Source organism: Euleptes europaea, chromosome 1 (genome assembly GCF_029931775.1).
Source record: "Euleptes europaea isolate rEulEur1 chromosome 1, rEulEur1.hap1, whole genome shotgun sequence".
NCBI lineage: Eukaryota > Metazoa > Chordata > Lepidosauria > Squamata > Sphaerodactylidae > Euleptes > Euleptes europaea.
Genome location: NC_079312.1, coordinates 159,748,665 through 159,776,025, shown reverse-complemented (window position 1 = coordinate 159,776,025; position 27,361 = coordinate 159,748,665). Strand labels below are relative to the sequence as shown.

At 42.6% G+C, this 27,361-nt stretch overlaps 1 protein-coding gene across 1 annotated transcript in view; it reads left to right on the top strand.

Annotated features, from left to right (window-relative positions):
* Positions 1–11,949: 11,949 nt before the first annotated feature.
* The window catches only part of PECAM1 (platelet and endothelial cell adhesion molecule 1), a 33,523-nt gene continuing 18,111 nt past the window's right edge, over positions 11,950–27,361 (top strand). The window contains exons 1-6 of the mRNA XM_056861991.1: positions 11,950–12,065; positions 12,168–12,194; positions 15,254–15,547; positions 18,911–19,216; positions 23,040–23,306; positions 26,874–27,122. Of these exons, the coding sequence (XP_056717969.1) occupies positions 12,032–12,065; positions 12,168–12,194; positions 15,254–15,547; positions 18,911–19,216; positions 23,040–23,306; positions 26,874–27,122 (1,177 nt within the window). The 5' untranslated portion in view covers positions 11,950–12,031. The remainder of the gene's footprint in view (positions 12,066–12,167; positions 12,195–15,253; positions 15,548–18,910; positions 19,217–23,039; positions 23,307–26,873; positions 27,123–27,361) is intronic.

The following is a 27,361-nucleotide window of genomic DNA, read 5'->3' as shown; positions in this document are numbered from 1 at the left end:
CGAATCAATGGACTTATAAGGAATGGACTTTGCTTGGGATTGCACTGTAAATCAGGCCTCTGGAAAGCTGGGGGGGAAACAGAGAAAATATTAGAATTCCAAAGGCTAACTTCCATTTCAGCTGGATTCTGCATAACGACAGCGTGAACAAATCATGGCAATTCCAGACTAGCATGAAACTACTGTCAACCAGCTATTTTGTATGTGTTCAGGAAAAAGGAAGCTGAGCTGCAGAGGCAAGCTTGTAGGCGTGAGCAGGGCTGTTTCAAGGCATTTGGCGTGTCAAGCAAGATACAGTTTTGCTTCCCTCCCCAGTTAGTTCTTGAATAACTCGTTATGGGTTCCGAACATAGAAGCTATAGTTTCCTGGTATATAAAGTAAATGTATATTGTCCCTACACAGCACATGTAGATACTGGCTGGCCATCATTATATCATTGTTGCATCGTTACATGCTTCTCTTGCTTTAAATGTCTCCCCGCACCCTTCTAGCTAGTGCAGATGATTCGGTCTCTCCTTGCCTTAAGGAGGAATTGGGTAAGAGAATCATGCCCAGCCTGTTATTAGCAACTAAGGAGATAGAGGATGCTGAAGGTAAAATCTGAAAAGAAAAACCCATTTCCAAATGGTAAACCGTATGGGAAAAAATGGTGGGTGGAAAGCTAAACATATAGATTCCAACAATTCCTAAAGAAGGCAAAAAAATGTGCAAAGGCTGGAATGCAATTGTAAATCCACCTTCAAACATGACTACCAATTGGGTCCCCACCTTGGCAATCCTGAATTGGGTAGAAAGATGGCTTCCAAACAAATTTAAATAAATAAAATTTAAAAGTGTGATAAAGGGACATTTAGATCTGCATTTCTATCATGCATATGCAAAAGCAGACAAAGTGTTGGGAATACAATGCGAGTTCCATTTCTGTCAAGACAGTTAAAGAGTTAATTTGTTTGTGTCAACAGTTAAGTTAGTCTCAAGAAGATGCTGTAATAACAAATGTCAGTATTCTATTGGTTGGCAAATCGCCATTGCAAATGAGCCTTAAGTCACAATGTGGCAATTGTGTTTTATTGCCCTGTTCCTTTGTTAAGACAGAAAAAGTTTACTCACTGATGCTTTTGAACCTCAAACCAGAAAGATGCTTGTCAGAGCTCTCCTGAGCTGGGACACAATGGATTTTAAGCCTGTAGATACCTGTTAGTGCAAACTAACAAGTTTTGTAGGGAACTAGTCATGTAGAAAGGATTTATTGTGTTTGAACCCCAGTACCCCACCCTGTTAGATAAGTAAAGGATTTGTTTGATTAAGACAAAAGTCTTTGTCTCTGTTTTGTTGTGTGCAGAGAGGCTCAGATGAGCATACAGACTTCTGAAGATAGAGCCGAAAGGCACTTATCACATTCTGGTGCGATGCACATACAGTCTTCCCTGTGGGATCAAACTCAAGAGAATCAGATGCCACACCCCACCCCAAAATGAAGACACCAGATAAAATGCCTAGGTTAAACTAGGGTTTATTATTTGCAATATGAACTGCTCATTATACTCCCCCTCCCCCATTGTGCAAGGAACCCACCCTTGATCCAAGCATGACCTGGCCACAATCCATGTGGAGAGATGTTGCCCACCAACTCCATCCCCCCATTCCATCAGAGTGCACGTGTATTGCCAAAAGGCAAACGGTTATTTCCCCTTAAATATTTCAGAGACAGTGATTGCAACACTGCGAGAATTTAAGCAGTTTTATTGCATACAAGCAATAAAAAACAAACAGAATGACAGACAAGAGAATACCCACATCCCTTGCTGTGCACGGACCCCAAAATACAGCTGTAGGTAGACTCCAACACACACAGCTCAGTCTGTACAGTTCAGTCTGGAATAGAAAGCAAGAAGCCAGGCAAGCAGGCGGGGGGGGGGGGGAAGAAAGTAGCCTCCCCCTTCTGTGTGTGTGTGTGTGTGTGTGTCCTAATGCCTAGCAACTGAGGGGGGGGGGGCTTTTCAAGACTGGGAGATAAGGCCGGTTTGGCATACCAATGCCAAGTGCAAAATTACTCCCCCTTACCCTCCCCAAAAGTGCAAGTTGCTGGGAAAGAAGATGGAATATGTCGGCCCCCTTAACCCCTTTGCTGTCATAGGATGATCTAATATGAAAGTGAAGAAGCACGTGGTTCACCACTAACTCCTCGTTTTGCAAAAGTCTTCCGGGAGTTTTCCACTACAGCAGGTTCAAGCACTGATGCACAGCACCAAGTAATTAATCCCCTTCAGGATCAGAGGAGCATGTCTATTATATTAAGTGCTGTGGCACACAGGCAGAATGGTGCTGCTGCAGTCGTCTTGTTTGTGGGCTTCCTAGAGGCACCTGGTTGGCCACTGTGTGAACAGACTGCTGGACTTGATGGGCCTTGGTCTGATCCAGCAGGGCTTTTCTTATCTTCTTTCCTCTGGGACCATACAGCTCTCAGCTGGTTTGGGTGCTCCTATCTGGGTGCCACTGTCTGGGCAGTAACGTGCTTCTCCTGCTTTGCTGGGGTGAAATCAACCTCAGACCTGCTTTGTACCATTTTATTGCTGCCTTCTGCTAGATGGCACCACAACGCCACGTAGAGGGATTAAAATCAGAGTTTTAGCGTAATGAAACAACATGGTGATGTCCTGTTATGATTTTAATAAGGATGTTAAATTCTTACATTCATCAGTTTGAGTAGAAATGTGTTTTTTCAAGTGGGCTTTAAAAAAAACCACAGGACGAGTCTTCAATTGTCAAACACATTAAAATAGACACCTGCTTTTTCACTTACTTTATATTTAAAATGAAATGTTTATCTGGGCATTTGTTTTCCTCTTTTTTGTTGTTTGTTTCCACTCTGATAGCTGTTACTCTTTTTTTAAAAAAAAAATTTACACTACATCCCCTTGTGGCATTTTTGGTGGTAAAAAAAGTGGCATACTTATGATGAAGATGCCCATGTTTTAGTTAGTTTGTTTTTTTTGCCATGGCGTCACAGCTGACTTATGGTGGCCTTGTAGGGTTTGCCATTGTCTGCCTCACGACCCTGGTATTTTTGGGACGCCTCCCATCCAAATACTAGCCAAGATCGAGGCTGAGAGTCTGTGACTGGCCCAAGGTCACCCAGCAAGCTTCCATGGCAGAGTGGGAATTTAAACCTGGGTTTCCAAGATCCCAGTTTGACACCTTAACCACTACACCACAGTGGCTCTCTGATATTCTACAACCCTCTTATCCCTCATGAATAATAATGGTGAGGATCCACTCCTTCCCATGTGAGCTTGCAGAAGAAGTGCTGTGTTGCATCTTGGTGGGAATGATCACCATCCCCCATGCCCAGCCCAAATATTAAATGTATGTGTAGTCAGTTAAGGGTCTCAGTGTTCTCTTTTTGCCATCCCTCCAGAATAGCTTTTTGTACAATGGTCATTCCAAGCTGCCTCATTAGAGCAGTTCTTATTGGGTCACCACATTCCCACACACGGGATATTGCTTTAGCCTATGTACCTTTCTATTTTTTAAGGAATCCATCTATTCTAAGGAATCCATTAAAAGTTGCAGTATGGCTGATGAGAAACAGAGAACTGATTGCCAGGTTCTCCAGGTTCATTTTTCCTAGGTTGCTTGCATAGGTGATGGGAACGTAAATTAAGAAGTGATGACAACTATTTTTTCTATGGCGTAAACTCACATCCAACACTTCTTAAGCTTCATGTTTTGTGTTTTATTCCCTTTCTCATTCTGTGTCTCAGCTCTTTCCAGCAACAACCCAAAGCATTTTTGTGAGCTGGGTATCTTATTCTGGGAAGCATAATTTAATAATTCCCTCAGTATCTTTGTATAACAGGAAAGAACATGCAGGGCTCTCAAGAACTATCAGTCACCTACACAACTATTCCTACACACACACAAACACACACAAGAATATAAGAAAAGCCCTGCTGGATCAGACCAAGGCCCATCAAGTCCAGCAGACTGTTCAAACAGTGTCCAACCAAGTGCCTCTAGAAAGCCCACAAACAAGGCGACTGCAGCAGCACCATCCTGCCAGTGTTCCACAGCACCTAATATAATGGTCATGCTCCTCTGATACAAGAGAGAATAAGTGTGCATTATGACTACTAATCATTTTGACTAGTAGCCATGGAAAGCCCTCTCCTCCCTGAACATGTCCACTCTCCTCTTAAAGCCTTCCAAGTTGGCAGCCATCACCACATCCTGGGACAGGGAGCCATGGAAAGCCCTCTCCTCCCTGAACATGTCCACTCTCCTCTTAAAGCCTTCCAAGTTGGCAGCCATCACCACATCCTGGGACAGGGAGCCATGGAAAGCCCTCTCCTCCATGAACATGTCCACTCTTCTCTTAAAGCCTTCCAAGTTGGCAGCCATCACCACATCCTGGGACAGGGAATTCCACAATTCAACTATGAGTTGTGTAAAGAAATACTTCCTTTTATCAGTTTTGAATCTCTCACCAGCTTCAGCAGATGACCTCGCATTCTAGTATTATGAGTGATCACCATCCATGCATAATTTTATAGACCTCTATCATGTCTTCCCTTCATCGCCTTCTTTCCAAGCAAACAGCCATAAGCATTTTAACCACTCCTCATAGGGATGTGGCTCTAGTCCCCTCATCATTTTGGTCGCTCTTTTCTGCACCTTCTCAACCTCTGCAATATCCTTTTTAGGTGTGGTAACCTGAACTGGACACCGTATTCCAACTGTGGTCTCACCATAGATTTGAACAAGGGTAGTATGATAGCAGCAGTTTTATTCTCTGTTCACATGCACATACCACTCAGACCCAACTCAAGCATTATATGAAAACAAATCACATGACTTGCTGAAATGCAAGAGTGAACAGGACCCCAGAATTTATCTTCATAGCCTCCCATCAAGATCCTGAGAAGCTGTTCCGGAAAGCTCTGCTTTGTCCCATTTTAGAGACCTTCCACTAGATGGTGATCTTCTGCAATGCAGCAACTTTAAAAAGCAATGAGTTGTAAATTTTATTCCAGAGAGCCTTTAGTGAAGGATAAAGTGTTCTGGTGGATTTCAGCTATGTTGTTTTTAATTGTGTGTTTTCCAATATGTAATCTGTATGTTTTTTAAAATCTTGATAATAGATTGTTATGTTTTGTGTCCTTACTTTGTGTCTCAGGAGACAAGGTCGTCTATGATTTTTAAAAAGCATATAAAATTAATTAGAATTAGACAGCTAAAGACAAAATCCTCTTGCTAGTTCCTCCACTGTTACCTGGCACCTTGTTTATGAATAGAGGCTCTGGACCTTTAATGGTGATATGACAATCAAACAGCAACTCACAAAGTGTATCCCATAAATCTATCTTCATCTTACTTAACGGTCCCCAGAAAAGGAGAAGTCCTTGATAATTGGTTCCAATGTAGAGCCTCTGTTACCATTAGAAAGGTTCTCATGATGCTCCACTCAAATTATTCCCTCCTGCAACGGAAGCCTGTTAGATCTAGTCCTGCCCTCCACATATGCACAGAACATGTCTGTGGTCTTTTATGCATGGCTGTTTCCCTCGCCATCACCCCTCTGACGACTTCAGGTCTTTGTTTTGATTATGCATTTTGTTTCCAACCATCAGAGGTTGCCTCGCTCTCCCCCTTCTTTTCCCCGCATCTTCAAATTCGAGAAAAAACAGGTCATTGAAGATGCAAGCAAATTGCGGGGAAATCACGGAGAAATGCAGGGGGAGAGCAAGGTGATCTCTTCCAATTGACAGCCCTTCAGGTATTTAAAGAGTGTGATTGTGTCTCCCTTCAGTCTTCTGTTCTCCAGCTGAACATGCAATTGTCCCTTTCAATGTTTTCTCCTAGGTCTTGTTTCCCTGAACCCTGACCATCTTTGCTGCCTTCTTCTGATCCTACTCCAGTTTTCATGGATCTGTCTTTAAGCATAGCGTCCAGAAGCAAACCTCCTCCGGAGTCAGGGTTTCCAAACTATAGGTGGGGCCTGGAGATCTCCCAGAATTACAACTGATCACCAGACAGCAGACATCATTTCCTCTTGAGGAAATGGCTTCTTTGGGGGGTAGGGGTAGGAACTATGACATCACTTCCTCGCTGAGGTCCCTCCCCTCCCTAAACCTTGCCCTCCCCAGATTCCACCCCAAAATCTCCAGGAATTTCCCTACCCACCTTGCATCATTACCTGGAGTACTGTAAACAACTATCACCAATACTAATTGGTTATGTCCTGTCCTTGTTACTGTCTTTTCCTTCTATAATAGGCCCACCCCTGTGAAATTATATGATAATAGCCATGGAGCTAGATTCTATGAACTGTAAAGGAACTGATCTCTCTCTTTCATTGCCAGGACTTCCAAGAGCCACCATAGATAGGTTGGGAAATACCTGGATATTTTGGGGGTGGAGCCTGAAGAGGGTGGGGTTTGGGGTGGGGAGGGACTTCAATGGGGTATAATGCCATAGCGCCTACCTTCCAAAGCTGCCTTTTTTTCCAGGTGAACTGATTGCTGTTGCCTGGAGATCAGTTGTAATCCCAGGAGATCTCCAATTACCACTTGGAGATTGGCAACCCTAGTTGAGGCTGTTTCAGCACTTGCAGAGGCGGTGGAAACAAAAGAACCTCAGCCTGCCACAATGTTGACCTAATAATTTTTAAATCTCTTTAAAATGGCAGCATCCATAGGTAGGGCTGCCAACCTCCAGGTGGTGGCTGGAGATCTCCTGCTATTACAACTGCTTTGCAGGTGACAGAGATCAGTTCACCTGGAGAAAATGGCCACTTAACAAGGTGGACTCTATGGCATTATTGTCAGCTAGGGCTTTCTGTCGACCCTGGATAAACAAGATGGTTCCTCACCAGAACAAAATGGAGTTTGAGTTCACTCCGTCCTTCCCCGTTTGCATTCTGTCCCCCGTCCGACATCTGCACCACAATGGAGACCCGCCCGGGATAATCGCTAGTATGATACCAGGTCCCGCAGAACAATGCCGGGGAGCCTTGGAGATCGTCTAGCTAATTCATGCGTTAATTCCTTGTATGCGTTTTCAATGAGTAGTTACCGGCAGCTACCTTCTGTATTGTTTCCTTGAATCTGAACTATCAAGACAGCTCTGCCGCACCTCGTCCTTTTGTGTTATACCCTGAACATAATCAATCCTATTGTATGTACCCTATAAATGTACTGGTGTTTCCCCACGTCTGTATTCTAGCCTTATGTTTCTGTGGACTTACTGAACTCGCTGGCTTTCTTAATAAAACTTTCAAACTCGCGACTACGTCTGGAGTGAAGTTCCTTATGAGAGAAACGCAACGAGGTACTGCAGTCTGACAATTATACCCAATTGAAGCCCCTCCCCTCCACAAACCCCGCCCTCCTCAGGCTCCACCCCCCCAAATCCCCAGGTATTTCCCAGCTCGGAGCTGGCAACCCTATCCACAGGTCAGAATCATGGATGCCATTACTAGTTTAGCCCAGGGTTTTGGCTGACAAATGGGTAGAAATTTTACAGGTGCAAATCGACATGCATTCTGAACAATTACATATATATTCCTTTTCAATTAAAGGCTATTCAAAATGCCTAGAACGCTGACCTTTTGCCATGCCGCTTGTTCTGCCCCAGGGTCTCAGTTTTCACCCTTTCTTCTGCTTGACTTGGGAGAAGTGGGTTGGCAGCAGGCCCAGTCTTTCAAAGCCGTGTAATAAGTACATTTAAAGAACATCAGGATAAAGAACATAAACATCATGCTAACAAGCCTGCAAGTTACTTCCTGGCCATTTATTACTATGGCTACTGTGTTATTTTTTCCCCTTTGTAAAAGGGTGACTAGGATCCACGCTGAAGCTTGTTCCCCAGAATGTTTCCTTCCTGCTTCCTGTTGCAAAATGCCATTGAAATGTATGTAATATACCTGAAGTTATATAGGCTTGGGAAGAACACTTCCCGCTGAGGTCAATGGAAACAAAAGAGACTTTATGTAAATAGAGAAAACTTTGAGAACAAAACCACTCTTATCAGACTTCCTTGATTTATACTGCCAAGGCTTGATGTACATTGCAGCTTTAAGTACATAGGTTTTTCAAGGGAACTTGAGCGTCACAAAACTGAGGGTGTCCCTAGATTCTTCTTTTTGTGTGTGCGCATTTGGTGTGGCATACTGGATTTTGTTCCCTCTTACCAGAACAAACATCACAGAATAGAAAACGTCTCTTAAGTGAGAACGCTGCTTCCCCAGAGAACTTTATAGAGCAAACTTGACTGTTCCCCTTGTTCTTCAGATTTTTATCTGACCCTCCTCTTATTTCTCTTCCGTTCTTTGTATTTCTGTCATTCTCTTCTTAGTTCTTCAAGGGAGGGAACATCATGGATCAGAAGAGGCTGATTTGAAATATGTTGTACCCAGTCCGTTTTTACAAACTGACTTGGAATAGACAGTAGACAGACCTTGTTAGCAGAGCCTGAGGAAAAAATGACTTCAGCTAAAGTAAACATGCCCTGATCTGTGCTGGGTGTGGGAGACAGCGGACAAAAGATACTAGGATTTCACTTGCTTAAAGTTTTCCAAACCCTGCTAATACAAAACAAAATGTTGGCCTTTTTTTCCCATTAATCGGAATCCATGCTAAAATAAAATATTCTATGAGAGCTTTTCAGGCAAGCACTAGCATAGATCAACATCAAGGACAGAGCTGTAGGATTCTGCTGTAGCAACTGGTTCTGCTTGCACAATCCTGCTTCTTAGGGTTGCCAACCTCCAGGTTGATAACTACCCTTCGTGGGAACTAACATGCATCCAGCATTTTGAAATTTAATCTTTAAGATGTGCAATATTAGAGGAATCTATATGAAGGACTGATGAAGAATTCTACCCATAAGAATTTGAAACGGCCGTATCCTCCATCAAGTTACTCCTCTAAAATTGGTATTTCTGCTAGAATTGCACACTTACCTGCATGGGACTTATAGAAGAATGCAGCACCTTGCCAAAGACCTTGCATTTTTGTGAATTTTGTTAGTGTCTGTGTCACCTTCCATGTGGACTTGTTTGGTTGTGCTTGTTATTTTTGTATGCTTGTACATAACACTGTATGTTTATATGTATAGTTGTATTTAGACACCATAGGATAAACATTGGTTGCACTTAACAGTAATTGTTATTGTACATTTTTGTCGCCCCTGTACTGATTTCCTAATCTCCTGATAGTAGTACAGTGGTGTCTTTTTCTCCTACTAACCTCCAGGTAGTAGCTGGAGATCTCCTGCTAGTACAACTGACCTCCAGTTGATAGAGATCAGTTCACCTGGAGAAAATGGCTGCTTTGGCAATTGGACTCTATGGCACTGAAGACCCTCCCCTCCCCAAACCCCGCTCTCCTTAGGCTCTGCCCCAAAAACCTCCCGCCGGTGGCAAAGAGGGACCTGGCAACCCTACTGTTTCTACATATAAGATCAGGGACCCCCAAGCCCCAACATAGTGCCTATGGGCACCATGATGCCCACTGAAACCTTTCCTAGTGCACACCAAGTGTTTTAACCATTAGGTGGGGCTTTTGCCCAGCAGGGCTTCTGATAAGCAGCGTGTATGCAAGAGAATATTTTAAAACAATATGTTCATTTTAAAAGTAATATGTTGCTTTTAAACAGAGCATCTGCTTGAAATGTCAAAGAGTTACTTTATGCAGGAGGGCACTCCCTGACATTTTGTTCATGGCTCCGCCTCCTGCAGCAGCCATTTTGTAGTTGCGGCCACCACCCTGTGTCAGAATTCTAAAGGGACCTGATGGCTAGAAAAGGTTGTGGACTAGGGTTGCCAGGTCCCTCTTGGCCACCAGCAGGAGGGTTTTGGGGTGGAGCCTGAGAAGGGTGGGGTTTGGGGAGGGGAGGGACTTCAATGCCAATCGCCAAAGCAGCCATTTTTTCCAGGTGAACTGATCTCTATTGGCTAGAGATCAGTTGTCATAGCGGGAGATCTCCAGCTACTACTACCTGGAGGTTGGCAACCCAATTGTGGACCCCTGTGTTAGCTCACCAATGCTCAACTGGAAACAGCTACCTGAGGAAAACAGTACAGCTCCTAAATTGGTCGAATCGTCTGTACAACTATGGATTTGGAATGATGTATCCAGTATTGGAACCCTACTACTCAAACTCCACATAGTTGTGTTTTTATCCTCATGAGAGATTGAAATGAATTTTGGATGTTCATATGTGCATATATTGAAAACCTCAATTGAATGGAACTGAAGAATAAAATAGAAACGATCTTCTTCCTATCAACTGCTACATGAAGAAATCTCTTTTGCCCTTATTCCACAGTACTTTTGTACTTTTGTACCTTATGGACTATAGAAATAGTATTTATGAACAAGTGTACCTTTTGGACTATTGAAATGGTTTTGTATATAGTAGTGTTAGTCCTTTTCGTTGTTTATGTGTGCACTTAATACACTTTGTCACAGTTCTAGTATTGTCAGTTGTTATTGCCAGATTTCCCTGCACTACCTGGAGGTTGGCAACCCAATTGTGGACCCCTGTGTTAGCTCACCAATGCTCAACTGGAAACAGCTACCTGAGGAAAACAGTACAGCTCTTAACTTTGCAATCCTGAACAGAATTCCACCCTTCTAAGTCCATTCAAGTCAATGGGTTTTGCATGGTATAACTCTGCTTAGGACTGCACTGTAAATGCGCTTAGGTCACTTTCACAAGGGATAGTTAAACTCATTGTTTTATTGACAGCATCAGCAAGTATGATGCTCCACCCAGAGGTTTCAATGCTAACATTTCATGAGCCCTCAGAAATAACATACCTGTCATTTATAGCATGCAAAAAGCCAGACAGCAAGAAGAGAGTTGTGGTGTCCCATGGTGGCCTTTCCCAAAACATTCCCAACAACTTATAATAATATACATCATTAATATTGTGTCTGTCAACAGGAAATATAAACATACTGTGTAATTCAAATAATGTAGCTACATTTCTACATATTCAAATTTAAAAAGGCGGCCTCTTGCCTATGTAGATATCCTGTTTAGTATGATTTTAAAATGTCAGAAAAAAAGGTCTTCTTATAGTGTAATCCTGAACAGAGTTACACTCACCTAAGCCCACAGCATGGTGAAGTGGTTAAGAGCTGCGGACTATGATCTGGAAAATCGGGTTTGATTCCCCACTCCTCCACATGAGCAGTGGAGGCTAATCTGGTGAACTGGATTTGTTTCCCCACTCCTATACATGAAGCCAGCTGGGTGACCTTGGGCTAGTCACACTCTTTCAGCCTCACCTAACTCACATGGTGTCTGTTGTAGGGAAGGGAAGGGAAGGTGATTGTAAGCTGGTTTGATTCCTCCTTAAGTGGTAGAGAAAGTCAGCATATAAAAAAACCAACCAAAACCCAACCAACCAGTGGCCTTATAAAGGTGTAACTTTGCTTAGGATTGCACTGTTAGAATCTTAGTGAAGTCTCCCCCAGTTTCCTGCAACACTCAAAACGCCATATAAACTACAGAGCAGCCATATGAATGACAGTGTGTTTTTCTTTTGGCAAGTCATAGCAATCAAAGAATGAACATCACTAGTTTTTAAAACTGTATGAAGGGTAACTTTTTAAAATAACGACCACAGCCACTGGAAAAAAATGTCACCGGTACTTCTTGTTTTTAATATGCCTTAAGAAATTGAACAAAGCAAATGCGTCCACTGACTCTCTCAGGAAAGGCCAGTCACTTCCTGAGCAGCAATCTGCCTGTTTGCAGCAGATAGATCTTCATTGTTTGCCACTTCCAGTTTCCAGTAATGGGAATGATTACTTGACCAATATCTAGGCGGCTTGTACTAGGGTCCTGGAAAAACACACCAGCTCTGTCTTCTACGGTTTCCATCATACACTGCGCCTAATTCATTTGGAAAAAGAAACTGACTGTTCTTCATGAACGAAGGTCCTTAAAGGAGGGGAAAACTGGGACTAATGAACATCTCTTTGTTCTGGAATTTCATATTTGTTCTCCAATGACGAGATGTATTGTGTATTTCTCTTGATCCTCTTACACTGTAAGTTCCAGAGTGAACATCTCCGGGGGTTTTTTTTTTTTTAAATTACTAACATTTGTCCTCATATCAGCACCTTTAACAATGTTCACTTTGCTTTTCTAGGTTGCAAACTGAAAGCTCAAGAAAATGGTGAGTGGGCAATTTTTTAAAATTACCTTTTTGAGATCTGAAAATTTCTAGAATAAGTGGGATTGAATAGAAGAACATTGGTCTCTCCTAGATTTGCATGCAGATAACCAAGAGGAGAATTTGGACCAGGTAGAACTGGAAACACCATATTTCTATAACAGATATAAAGTGTATTATTCTTTCTTCCCATTAGTAAATTATATCCAGTGATTTAGGTTCCATACTGCAGTCCTAAGTGGCCTGTGTGATAGTCAGCTTGAATAATAATTCACATAAACGAAGGTGACAATCCTAAAAAAACTTTCCTGAGAGTAAATCCCACTGAATAAAATGGGATCTACTTCTGCACAAACATGTTTAGGACTGCTTTTGGAAGTACTTAGATGTATACCGATAGCCTTGTTTTGCTTTCAGTCTGACTGAAGTGTATTAAACTTACAAACTCTTCATGTTAAATTAATTATAGATTGGGCTACTCAATTACTATAAACAAATAACAAAGTTCTTTAGCTTACTCTAAACCAGGATAGGAGTGGCAAACTATGTAAACTGTTGCCAGCAGACTTTGTATCATGGGCAGGTTACAGATTATAATAGCGTTTATTGTTTGTATACAGAAGCAGTACACAACTCAGATCCTTTGGAGGCCATTTTTCATATTGACTAATTCAGAAGGAGCGCAAGGGAAACCAAGAGAAAATGTTTTGGTTACAATTATAACTCAGTCTTTTTACTAACCCATTTTCCCCCCCTTCCAACTGGATCAAAGTGGCCTGAGTTGGCCTTTTTTCAACAGGAAAATGCCGTAGGAAGAAATGGTTAAAAAGCCCAATCTCCCCATCAGAACTGCATCCCCAGCAGCTGCATTTGGAAAAGATGCAAGTCTTTTAACATGTAGTTCTCATTCTAAATTAGGGTTGCCAGGTCAGTCTTCGCCATCAGCTGGAGATTTTTGGGGCAGAGCCTGAGGAGGGTGGGGTTTTGGGAGGGGAGGGACTTCAATGCCATAGAGTCCAATTGCCAAAGCGGCCATTTTCTCCAGGTGAACTGATCTCTTTTGGCTGGAGATCAATTGTAACAGCGGGAGATCTCCAGCTAGTAAGTGGAGGTTGGCAACCCTACTCTAAATCTTAAGAAATGAGGCTTGCCGGAGACCTGTTTGTTTAAAAATTGGGTTTGCCATAATTGCATGTTAAACATAGGGTTGCCAACCTTCAAGTAATAGCTGATCTCCAACCTATAGAGATCAGTTCCCCTGGAGAAAATGGCCGCTTTGGCAACTGGGCTCTATGGCATTAAGTCCCTCCCCTCCCCAAACCCCTCCCTCCTCAGATTCCGCCCCAAAATCCTCCCACCGGTGGCTAACTGGTGCAGAACACCACAGTCCAGTTAGAGTTGGGAACCAGGTGGAGCATTTATATCAGTCCCATTCTGCGGACACTCCATTGGTTACCAATGAGTTAACAAGTTCAGTTCAAGGTTCTGGTTATCATCAGCAAAGCCCTTAACGGCCTTGGACCCAGACACCTGAAGGATTGCCTCTCCCACTATGTCCCATTGCGACTGATTCACTGATCTGAGCAAAGCCTTCTAAAGGTGTTACCGTGCCCATAGGTAAGACCAGCAGCTGTTCATTCACATGCATTCCCAGTGGTGGTTCCTGCACTGTGGACAGCCTACCTGAGAAGGACAGGAAAGGGTCCCACACATGTCATTCTGCAAAATGTGCAAAACAGTAATGTTCAAGAGAGCATTTTTTAAAAAGAGCTGAGAAGTGTAGTAGAATGAACAGCCTAGGAGGGCATCTTTATAATGGAACAAGATTGTTGCCCACTGCAAAGATCATGGCATTGTTTTGTGCCCTGTAATCCACTTTCTATACCATTTATAGTATAACTTGCCATGGGTCATTTGTTGTTTGCGTCATTTTCTAATCCTAGGCTTAGTGTATTGTTTGTTGGTTGATTTATAGGTTTTGCGTTGGATTTGCCACTCTCTAGATGCATATTTTTCCCATCTGAATTCTCAAAACTCAAAAATAAGCCCCCATGCAGAGTTTTGAGAATGCAGACTGGGAAAATGTGCATCTAGAGAGTGGCAAATCCAAGGCAAAACCTCCCATGAATAAATGACGCTTGCTAGATAAACCCAAGATAACTCTGAAGGTTAACTATTTAATGTTTTATGCGCTGTATTTTGATAAGATCCAGATGGTTAGAGAAACAAACCCATAAAACTTCTAATTTGTTGCTAAAATGTAACTTTTATTAACGATTGTCATTCAGTTTTCTGGTGTTTTATTTTTTGTAATGGACGTTTGCCATATGCAATAAAAACTGAACTGAGCTGATTAATTTCCTGTAATCCACCTTGAGTCAGTGAGAAAGGCAGACTACCATAAAGTAGAAAGATAAATACAAATTTCTCCTCACACCTTCACCCCAGGAGGGAATACATCGTATTAGATGGAAGATTTCCCTACTGGAAAATGTGTTTGTTTTTTTTTAAATGATTTTTTAAAAAATCCCATGAAACTCCCCCATTGAGTTTCATGGGGCTACGCCACCTATTTTGCAGGCATAACTCTACGCTGCAAAATGGCATGATCCTGGGGCGAACGGGCTTTGGAAGCTGCCTAAAGGCAGCTCCGCCCCCGGGAATGCCTCTCTGGATGCTGGCGTGAGCATTCACGCCAGAAAAACACCACTGGGGAGCCAGGGCTGGCGCATGAGGTTCACACTGCTGCGTCACTCCCTGGAGCTGGCGTAAGTCACCCTCCGCTGGCGTCCGTGCCACTTTGCATGGTGCAAGTGGCACAGACACCAGCAGTGGGGTCATGCCAGCTCCTGAGCGGCTCTGTCCCCCCTTCAGGATTGCACGGTTAATCAATTAAAATATATTATGTTGAATATCTAAGATTTCTTTAATTGGCTGACACAGCCCAAGCAATGATATGAATAGTATAGCTTTTTGATAATAAGCAGCCATTGTTGTTCAACTTGCCTTTTCTTAGATTATACCTGAAAGCAAATATCACTAATATTTCTCCTTTTTTCCAGTGTTCACATTAAACAGACTTGTACTCAGTGCCAATCCATCTGACGAAGTACAGAATGGCGAGTTAGTCACTCTCCGCTGTTCAGTGGAAACGATCAAAAGTGGCAATTTCGTGCTGAATTATACATTTAAAATTCTCAAATATGACAATCTTCTGGTCAATATCACATCAGAGCAAGAATGGGTGGAGTATACAATCTTCCCAGCTAGATTTTCTCATTCTGGAGATTATCAGTGTGAGGTCAATGTTAAAGGAAAATCAAAGACCAGCAATTCTTTGCCTCTTCAAGTAAAAGGTAGGCATTTCTTCATTACTGATTATTTTCTAGCTAAGAAAATGTGTGGATCTTAAATTAATAGCCTTCCTTAGAGACAGTGGAGAAAGTAGTCCAGCACGGGCCAGTATATGCTACTTGTAAGAAAGAGACCAAAGTAGTAGCTCTCATCTTCTCCTTTCCCCTCCCCTGAAGGCAATACCAGTTAGGAATTTCAGTTCTTTTTGCCCCTGCTTGGAGATCTAAGATTGATCACTATATTTTCTGTATGTAGTTATAGAATCTGGGTCCCCCCACATACACACACACACACACACGACGTTTTCCTTCTGTGTTTCCACTGTTGATTGGTGTCCCTAGGCAAATCTGTCTCTGGTTCTCCACTCCTTTGGTATCTTCCACTTAGCTTCAGCATCTGTTCTTTGCACTATTACGTGTTGTATTCCATCTGTCCAAAGATGGCTTTTAAACATTCGCAGTTTGTCATAAATCGTTACAAAACAGTAGGGGTTGGATCCTATGAACCATGGATGGAATGAATTCACAGAACAGATCTCTACCCCCTTCTCCCTGTAACACCCCCAAGCTGCCCCTGCAGGTCAGGGGGGGCATGATAATAGAGAGATGGAGTTCAAGGCTGCAGCTCAAATGTGCAGAAATCAATCCTTCCCCCCTTTAAGGCGTGCATATTTGGGGAAGAGGGGGTTCCGCCTATGTCACTGTTCTTGTTGCAGCCCCCCTTGCTGAATTACGCTGTCATTGACAATCTCCCAACATTCAGAAAGGGGAAGAGAGCTGCAGAACAAAGGGGGAGAAATCCATTCTATGAACTTGTTCCATTCATATTTCATAGGATCCAATCCTAGCAGATGAAATTCCTTTGAGCTAAGCTATTAAGAGCTTCCTTGATTAATTATAACTGTAATCAAACAGTTTCAGCAAGGAATAGATAAAGGAGATTAACTAGATTATCCCAAGAATAATGTTGAAGATTAACTATCTAGGCTGGACAGGTGACATCTGCTTCTGTCAGTTATATTATGGAAGTTTTTGCCCATTTAATTGGTGCCCCTACTCAAAGACCTCACACATTGTTAAATGCCATTGAAAATTATCTGACTCTTGACCCTCTTGGCCAGCCAATTTTTTCTGCAGCAGGGACTTGTACATTGCCAACTTCCAGGTAGTAGCTGGAGATCTCCTGCTATTACAACTGATCTTCAGCCGATAGAGATCAGTTCCCCTGGAGAAAATGGCCACTTTGGCAATAGGACTCTATGACATTGAAGTCCCTCCCCAGACCCTGCCCTTCTCAGGCTCCACCCCAAAAACCTCCTGCCTGTGGCAAAGAGGGACCTGGCAATCCTACTTGTACAACAGGTATTTAAAAAAAAAATGCTGTCTGTGATTGTCAGCCGGGAACTTGGAGAAGAATCATTCCCAACCCAGAGCTGGCAACCCTAACCATCAGTCTCATGGCTGGAAAAGTGTTTTCTGAACTGCAGGAAACAAGTTCATGGTAAAAGAATGCCCTTGGTCAAATAACGATGGGACACACACACCCTTGTCATGAATCTAGGTCCCTGTTCTAAAACTCATACACTGCCTACCCTCTCCTAGGCCCAAAGCTGCTCGGTGGAGAGGTCTGCAGGCCTCCCTACAGCCTCCCACTTGTCTCCCACTTGGAGGCCTAGAGCCTTGCTGAGATTTTCCCTATGGGCCTTGATTTCCCAGATGCCCTCCAAGCCTGATATATAGGGTCGCCAACCTCCAGGTACTAGCTGGAGATCTCCTGCTATTACAACTGATCTCCAGCCAATAGAGATCAGTTCACCTGGAGAAAATGGCCGCTTTAGCAATTGGACTCTATGGCATTGAAGTCCCTCTCCTCCCCTCAACCCTCCCCCCAGGAGCTGAGTAGCAGAGAAGCTGCTACGAGCAGAAGAGGATCTCTCACCTAAGGAGGGTGGGTTGGACCCTGGAATGGCCAGGTAGAGCAGAGACCAGTGAGGCAGCTGCATTGAGACCAGTGTAGAGTAGAGGCCAGTGAGGCAGCTTTGTGGTTTTCTTGCCAGCTCCTTCACGTGTTAATCTTGCCCTGTTTGTTGAAAACGAACCCCCTGTTAAAGTTTTTGCTGGCAAGTTGTTGTTGTTTTTGCCCCACCTGTTTGGTGATTACGCACCCTGTTCAATAAAGCAGTTTGTTTAATTTGCCCGGGTCCTCACATCTCAAGCTTGACCATTCATCTGGCAACACCCTTACCAATAGATGGCGCTGTTTGGAAGGGAAGAGGGATACTCTGAGTCCACCCTAGTTTGAACCCCCAAACCAGAGTGGTGCATATGATGTGTTATTTATACGCCATATTCTTTTGAATTTTGGGGATCATAACAATTACGCGCAGCCATATCATTCAGGATAAGACTGTTAAGTTTATATGGTACTTTGTAGTTGTTACTCTAGATTTTTGGAATACACAACAATTAATTTGGATGATACATTGATAATTTTTGTGGACAGCATAGTTTTCAGTAAAAAGCTTGTTAAATTGGCAAGTTAATTAACTTACATGTGCTTCTTTATTACACGGTGATTGTGCATTGCTATCCCGTTATCTGACTCCTGGTCCTCTTGGCCAGCCGATTTTTTTCTGCAGCAGGGACTTGTACATAAGGTTGCCAACCTCCAGGTACTAGCTGGAGGTCTCCTGCTATTACAACTGATTTCCAGCTAACACAGATTAGTTCCCTTGGAGAATTGGACTTTATGGCATTGAAGTCCCTCCCCTCCCCAATCCCTGCCCTTCTCAGGCTCTGCCCCAAAAATCTTTGGGTATTTCCCAACCCGGAGATGGCAACCCTGTTGAGGCTGTAGTCGTGACACCTGCCTTGGAGCAAGCGCCACAGATTGTTAGTATGGGATTTCCTTCTGAGTAGACCTGCTTTCCTCAGTCTCCCATCTTTCTAAATTTCTATTAACATATAAGCAGTGGGAACTAAACATTTATTTATTTGGGATGACAGTGCTGAAGGGGAGGGTTTTAACCCTCCCTTCCTGTCACTTTCCCAATGTAAATCTCACTCCTGGACCTGCTGTTCGCCTCAATATTAAAAGCATAGCCATATGTTTTTCCTCCTAGAGTAAATAGCAAGTTCAGACTTTGGGTATTCAATATGGGAAATGATACAGGGGGAAAGGCAAACTCTTACCCTTCCCCAACCCTAAGTTCATTTCATAGGCCCCTATGCCTACTATGAATAAAATTTTAAATGAAGAAGAGATTTGATCTCAGGCATTCATCAGCTTATTTGATTTGGGCCTAGCATAGCCATGAAGACAAGCATGTTCTGATTAATGGTCGGTGGTTGTTTTCTCTTCAAAAGGAATAATGAAGCCAAAACTGACTGTCCAGAAAACACAAGTGACAGAAGGAGAAAATGTATTGTTACGTTGCGAAGTAATAGGAGAAAATCCTCCTTTTTATTTCACATTTTATAAAATCCGACCTTCTCCAAGTATTTCCTCAGTCAGTAAGACTAAGCCTGAACCAACGGAAAACTTTGCAGAGGTGGAATTCCCAGTCGATGAGGGGGACACCGTTTTGTTTTTTGAATGTACCGTCACAGTAACTTTAATAAAGGGGTCTGAGACATCAGAGCCCAGTAACAGAACAACTGTTGGTGTTGCTGGTAAGTTAGTCTGCTTTTAATTTGCTTTATATTGTCATTCCTATATTTTAAATTCACCTCATAGTTATTTGTTCTTGTACCCATTACCTCTGTTGACTCCAAATATCTTTTCACCCTTTAGTATATTGTCATCCATGATGATTGAGTGTTCATAAATTGCAGCCATATGTCCTCTGTCTTTTTTTCTAGGCATGGGTAGTAATGACAACTGGAACCCCCTAAAATCTGATGTGCACAATGTCTTCCCCCTTGATGCTGGTCATCTAATTTCTTCTCTTTGTGAGCCCAGCTCATCCTACATGAACTATACACTACTAAATGCAGCAAAGTACTTACATACCACATTTTTATCCTGCCCGTCTTTTAAGGAGCTCTGGGCAGTGGGCATCGGTCTCCTCCATTTTACTTTTACAACCCCTCTGTGAGGTTGGTTAGGCTGAGAGAGTGAAACTAAGGCTGTCGGGCTTCCTGCAAGCAGCCCTGTTGTGTGTGTGTGTAAAGTGCTGTCAAGTCGCAGCCAACTTATAGCGACCCTTTTGGGGTTTTCATGGCAAGAGACTAACAGAGGTGGTTTGCCAGTGCCTTCCTCTGCACAGCAACCCTGGACTTCTTTGGTGGTCTCCCATCCAAATACTAACCAGGGCTGACCCTGCTTAGCTTCTGACGAGATCAGGCTAGCCTGGGCCATCCAGGTCAGGGCAGCAGCCCTGTTAGCCCACCATCTTTCCAAGCAGTACTGAGAGAATTGTCATCTGTCCTGCTTCATCACTTCTGGGAAACCTGGAAGTGAAACAGGGTAGCTCTAGGAATCACTGGAAACTCTACGGTTTTACCACAGAGTGTCTGTCTATTTCTAGAGCTACCTTATGTCACATCCAGGTTTTCCTCCAAAGTGATGTAGTGGCACACAGGACATCACCCCCTCCATGTCCCCACCCCCAGTCCTCCTGCTGGGTGTCAGACAAATGTCTCCCAGATCCTAATCCAACACTGTAATTACTACACCCAGATTAGCAGTGACATAGGAAAGTTTTGAGTTGCAAGATGAGCTCCTTATTACAGCCCCCTGGGCTGACCATGTTTGAATGGGTTTCTGAGAGAAATCCTAATTTAACAGTGTAACCTTTTACAAGACACTGAATAGACAGTAATTCCAGCAGGTTGGTCATATTAATCTTTAGCAGCATAAAAACAGGAATCCAGTGGCACCTTAAAGGCTAACCATATTTATTTTAACATAAACTTTTGTGAATCAAAGCTCAATTCATCAAGTGTACAGAAGCATTAATCCATCAGGCCAATTTATATTCACCACAGAAAGGTGTATAGGAGCCCCATGGCGCAGAGTGGTAAGCTGTAGTACTGCAGTCCAAGCTCTGCTCACAACCTGAGTTCGATCCCAAAGGAAGTCGGTTTCAGGTAGTCGGCTCAAGGTTGACTCAGCCTTCCATCCTTCTGAGGTCGGTGAAATGAGTACCCAGCTTGCTGGGGGTAAAGGGAAGATGACTGGGGAAGGCACTGGCAAACCACCCCGTAAAACAAAAGTTTGCCTAGTAAACCCCATGGGTCAGGGGACCTTTACCTTTTACCTTGCACAGGGGACCTTTACCTTTTACCTTTACAGAAAGGTGTGGGGTGGGTGAGTTACAAAAAGAAGCTGGGTCAAAACAAGTTCCTATCCAAAGAGAAAAATCAGTTCACTCAGAATGAGTGTGAGACATTCCCAACTGTTGTTAGTTACTGATGCTATGACGTAACATTGTAGAATTGTTAGTTGTTTTCATTTATTGCTGTTCCACCCCAAGCATTACAGAATTGTACGTTCTGGAAACAACAAAAAAATATGAATAAGGTTTTTGGGGGTTTTAGATTGCATATGGGGCAGTATCAAGCAGAAGCTGCGCATAACTCCGTGTGAGGAATCTCAGTCAAATTCACATCTCATTGCTCTGAAGACAGGCTGCTTGCTCATAATACATCACACAGTATTAAACCTCCATCTCTAAGGACTAGTATTAAATGCATGGGGATACAGGTCCGTCACCTGCCTGCAATTCACATTCGGTTTATAGGAACTTCCAACTTTGCATGCAGATCTAAAACTTGGGTCTACTGTGATCAGGGGGTACACTATCATATGGTAAAATTATAAGAATTAATGGGCTGGGAAGATGTGTGGGGTGGTAAGCCATGAGTGTCGGGGGAGGGGGTTGCATTCCTCAACCCTGTTCCATTTTGCTCCTTAAACTGATACCACTCCCTGATGTGTGCAACGGCTTCTACACTGGGAAACTTTTGCTGGACTCACAGTGCAATCCTAAATGCATTCTGCATTCATTGTAACTTTTGTGTGCAGTAACGTATTTCAGTGGAGCCCATGCAAGTCAACTGGCATTCCTGGCTCCCAGTATATCCAATAGGCATTCCAGCATGAGCCTCACTGCTCGCTTTAAATCTGCATGGCAGGGAGCTCTGAAACAGAGTCCCATGGCACGAGCCCTACCTTGTGAGTTGTGTGGCATCCTAGCTGAGATTTTTGCAGGGCTGGAGGTGCCGCAATTGGATGCTGGGGAGGCACCTATGCCTCTGCTGCACCAATGGGCAGCTGCTGTGGGGCTGTAATGGTGCCTGAGAGCGACGGAGTGGCGCTGGAGGCCTGCTCCACCATAACTGGCTCTCAGAGATACGCCAGCATAAAGGTCAGTTGGCTCCCTGAGAGCATTCGCCCCCTCCCTTAGGATTGCACTGTCAGTCATTGTATTCCACAATCAGCTGCAAGCAGACACAGCACTAAATATTGCATAAAAGTCCAGTAATTCCCATCTCCAAATTCCTACTGCATGTTTACTCAGAAGTAAGTCCCATTCAGCAAAGGTCCTGCATTTCTCTTTTAGTAATTTTATTTTAAATCATAATTGATTTATTCTTCTCTTAAGAGGCAGCAACAGTATTCATGAATCATTTATTAATTACCAGATCTTGTGGGGTTTTTGAGAAGTGGGGTCAAATACTGCTTTTCACTTTACGCTCAAAGCCTTTAAATTTTTTTTATTATTGTAAGTTAATAATAGTACTATAAAACAGTAAGAGATTATTTGAAAGGCAGTACTGATTATTTTCCCCTCTCCCCAACAAGAATTGATAGTTAACAATTAATATATGAATATGTCAAGCAGCCAGGGAAGAGAACAGAAATAATTAAATAGAACAAACATTTCTTAATACTGTGACCTTGAGAAATCTCAGTAGTATTTAGATTGTCATTACAGGACAACCTAGCACTAAAATTTCATTTTGCATTTTTAAAAAATCACCACACATCAATTTTTTAAAAGATAGGAGGACAACATGGAAAGCATTGGAAAGCAATGGGTTGCTATTGACATTAAAATATCAAAAATGTTTCTACCATTAGTGCAGAAATACCCTAAGTCTGGATTCTCCAATAAAACTGAGTGAACAAATAATGGCAACAGCCTAAATGGCTAGTGTGGAAGCAACCTATCTGATTAAAGGCCATCCATGTTTTAAATAGGGATCTTCTGCCCTTATGCCTAGTTGATCCCTAAATCCCTTTCTGGATTTTCAAAAGTATGTGATGATAACATTCTTGGAGAAAAGTCACAGACAGTAAAACAGTGGGATTATCTTTGAAACTCTTGCTTTTAAAAAAATATAAATTTCAAACAAAATAAATTCTTTATACATTACTTCTGCGTGTGTACTAGAGTCTCCAGTCGAAAGCAGCTGTAGAAATTTAAAACTTCAGAAACAAATCCTTTTAACTATAGTATTTCTTCTGTCTTGACTTATTCTTTTGCAGAGCCGTTTTCTGTTCCCAATATAACCGTCTATCCACAGAACATTGTAGAGGGAGACAATATTTTGGTTCAGTGTACTACTATCCTAAGTCATCAGCATGAAATTGAAATGATCCTCCAGAAGGACAAAAATATCCTTAATAATTCTAAGGGTGGAGAGTCTGTGACATACTCTGCAGTAGCTACATTGGCGAGCAGTGGCAATTACACATGCAAAGTGGAACTTGGGAGAGTGTCCAAAACCGTCACAGTGAATGTTGTAGTGGCAGGTAAGATCTCAATTGTGCTAGCTCAGAAGGCAGACACCTCGCTGTGTATGGCCTTAGCATAAATAGTTATTGTTCTAAATCTGTAATCTGAAATGTTGGGGAGTTCAGATCAGAGTTCTGATTTACGAATTTCTGAAGCCACTAATCTCTGGTGTGGGATCAGCTTGAACTGTGTACGATTTGTGATACTTGTATATGATTTGTGACACACCACTACAACCGGTTGGGACAAGGTAGGCCACAGTTTTAATTACTACAACCGCAGGAGCACTGGCACAGCATGGAGATGGATCCAGCATCGGGCAACCCACCTGAGAAACCCATCCACTCAGCCCATCTGCTGGGGGGATACCACGGAGTGGCAAACCCCCAGCATCCCACATGATCAGCATTACCCTGGGGAAATAAACCAGCAACGCAACCCTAATGACCAAGACTCAAGGGCACGTGGGTGGGAGCACCAGAGCCAAGTGAGGGGAAGGGTCCCCGCTGCAGCCCAGCTAAGTTAGGGATGGGCAGGGCAGCCTGTGTAGAAGGAGCACTCCCATGCCCTTCCCAGGCTGCCTTCTGCCAACTACAGGGAGCACGCCACCACCGCTGATCCGGAGGCACCAGCCTCCTCCCCTCAGCACTCCTGGCCTTGGGTTGCAAACATGGCCCTCACCTGCATCTGGGACTATTGCTTCTGCTTTTTTCTTTTTTTTTAAGGAACCAGAACAAAGTTTCTGTGTAGGACTTAAGTCACAATCCGCTAGTTAGATGCAATTCTTTAAGATACTATGTATGATACCTTCAGTGGCAGTTCTCTGAAGTGGCTAACAAGTAGGAACTACTAACCACTGTTGTAAGACAATTAGCGGTGTAAAATTTCCAGAAGTTTTGAAGCCACAGGAAAAAAAAATCCCTTCCCCGCTTCCCCCCCAAAACAGAATGTTTGGGAAAATATGAAATATATGCAATATTTAGTTTCCTATCAAACCTGAACTTCTTTTATTGATCAAGCAACATAAAACACATCATTTAGCATATAAAATCGTACTATTTGACATATTTCAGGGTTTTAAAGGATAAATATCTTCATTTTATATGAGAAAAATTGCAAATATACCCAAGATTTGAGAAAGGGTTACAAATTGCTGCACCCTGTATTACCTTAGCACATTTTTTTTCATTTTTGTCTTCTAAGAGAAAAAAAATAAAAGTTGAGATAGAAAACAAAATCTGTGGTACACAAAAAGACACCTTGTTTTATTTTGACTGAAACTCCCTCACAGGGTCACAGTAGTTAGCGTGGCCATCATGTCTGGATATTAAGCTAAACATTATAAAATTGAAAATTTGAACTGTTTATCATTTAACAATTACAGCATATTGTTACCAAAAATATTTACATTAAAACAAATTCTTGAACCTGTTGTATGCAGTAGAGGGTTGTTGTTGTTTTTTCAGAACTCCCTCAAATTTTCCAAGTTTTCCTAATTCCCACAGTTTTGTGTTGTACATTTGGAATGAGTGAAATGCTTTGTAAGACAAGGCTTTTCTCACTTAAGAGAAAATATTTCAAAAGAGGATTTTTTTTTCAGTACTCCTGGGCTGAGGTATCATAATAATTAAACTTTAAAAATAGGGTTGTGCAAAAAAAAAAAAAAAAGCCATAAAATTACTGAAACAGCTAATTTTGGGTTTATTTTCAGTTCGGGATGTTGACACAGGAGTTATCCCATGTGTACCCACGACACTTCCTTAGTCATGTTTCACAAACAGGGTGGGGGAAGAAATTAATTTCCCCCGCAACAAGTGTTGCAGCTTAAATTGGGGGAAAATGTAAAATAAGAGTATTTCCAGCTCACCATGGGAAAGACTGTATGTTAATGGTCCAGCTTGCTCTCTCTGTATGAACTTGAAGAAAGCTTTTATTAAATACTGATATTTGGCTCCTAACCAATTCCATGATTCATGTTGGAGAGGTTCTGAATTAAAAGCAGACTTCTTTCACATATGGTGGCGTTCTCCTGCCATTTGTAAATATTGCAGGGCGGGGGAATCACATTTGCAACTGAGGTTGTTTATGCATGGGTACTTTTGCCCTCGGTCTATCTCAGTTGTTTCTTGGAGTTATGCATGAGTTTCCCATCCATTAGAGATGACATCGCTGCCAGCCCTCACAAATCCCGGGAGTTCCCGTTCCTCTGTTAACCCAATTGTTCCCTCTCCTCTAAGCTCAGCATGGGTGAAATCCCTATGCATAAGGCAAAGCGTGGGACACACAAGCTTGGTTTCTCTCACAGCCAATTCCTGCTTTCTGGGAGCTCATTCTGAGCAGAAGAAAGGCTTTTGAAAACCGAGGGTTGGATTTCTCCCTCCCCTTTCAGATTGCTCTGTTTTTTGTTGTTTGTTCTTAAAACGCTTTTTTATGCAGCAATTGGGTTGGGGGGGATTTTCTCTCACAGTAAGCTCTACAAAGTAAAACTATTACAAAGCAGCATTTGAAGGGGCGGGGACTTGATTTGAGCTTGTAGACTGCTCTTGCATAGATTCCCAACAGGAAAGTATTGGACCAGTGATCAATGAACTTAAGGTAAAACTCCCATGCATAAATGACCTGAGATAACAACAGATCAGAAGCTTATATTGGAAACTGCTCAATATACCTTTAGAGCCCATTGGTAACTGACCTGAGAGCTGACTGATTTAGAATCTGATGATGACTGCCAGAATTTTAGTAGCCAAGTATTGGGATCAGTCTTGTATACTTTCTGTCTAAGGAAAGTCAGTTACATTTTGGGGTCTAAGTAGGGTTGCCAGGTCTGCCCTGGATACCAGCAGGGGATGGGGGTAGTGTTGCCAGCTCCAAATTGGGAAACTCCTGGAGATTTGGGGATGGAGCCTGGGGAGGACAGGGTCCTCTGTGGGGTACAATGCCATAGAGTCCACCCTCTAAAGCATCCATTTTCTCCAGGGAAACTGATCTCTGTAGTCTGAGATGAGCTGTAATTCAAGGGGATCCCCAGGCCCCACCTGGAAGCTGGCATCCCTAGGTCTAACTGAAACAGTAGAACTTACTGATTTCCTGAGCCAAGTCCTTGTACTAGTTACCAAAGAACACAAACTCATGCTGCAACCATGGAAAGCTAAGCAAAAACACAGCACCTGTGACCAAATGTAAATAGGTATAAGATAGTAACAATCCATACATAAACAACAATAAAAGAACAACTCCACGAATCGTCACTATTGTGTTCCACAATTTAATGTCGGCCTTGTACTAGCCAACTTCATGAAAATGCATTATAATCTAGCTACTGATTCACTGCTGGCATTTTCCATTGTGTGACTATTATTCACTGTGTTTTTGTACTGTAGTTGTTTTCTATTTTAGCAAATTTAAAAACATTACAAAGGAAAAACATTACATTTCCACATCAGAAATGCCATATTCATGAAAGATGACTAGATGCCCTGATATCATTGAATAATAACTGCACATCCATTGTATTACCGTATACATTAGCAATGTGGAAAGGCTGTAAATGCATTACCTTTGTGTTCCATTTATCTTTTTTGCAGAGCTGTTTTCCAAACCAGAACTACATGTTTCTAAAAAACACCTGGATGAAGGCACTATGTTACAAATGTCATGTCTAGTTAATAGCTCATTGCTGTTAAATGTCTCACTCCTGAAGGACAATGCATTATTGGCACACTCTACTTCCTATGCCTTTAAGGCCTACGTACCTAACAGCGGAGTCTATGATTGCAGGGCAGAGATGAAAGGAATCGTCAAAAAGAGCGACCCTGTACAGATATCTGTTTATTGTGAGTTGATTTATAGACCTCTAAGAACTTCTTATTTGATCAACAACGAGGAACTATTAGTTGCAGATTGTCTCATCATAGGGTTTTCAAGGTAAGGGAAAAGACAATCATACTAGGAAAAGTTAACAGCAGCAGGAAAAGAGGAAGACCCAACAAGAGATGGATTGACTCTATAAAGAAAGCCACAGCCCTCAGTTTGCAAGACCTGAGCAAGGCTGTTAAAGATAGGACATTTTGGA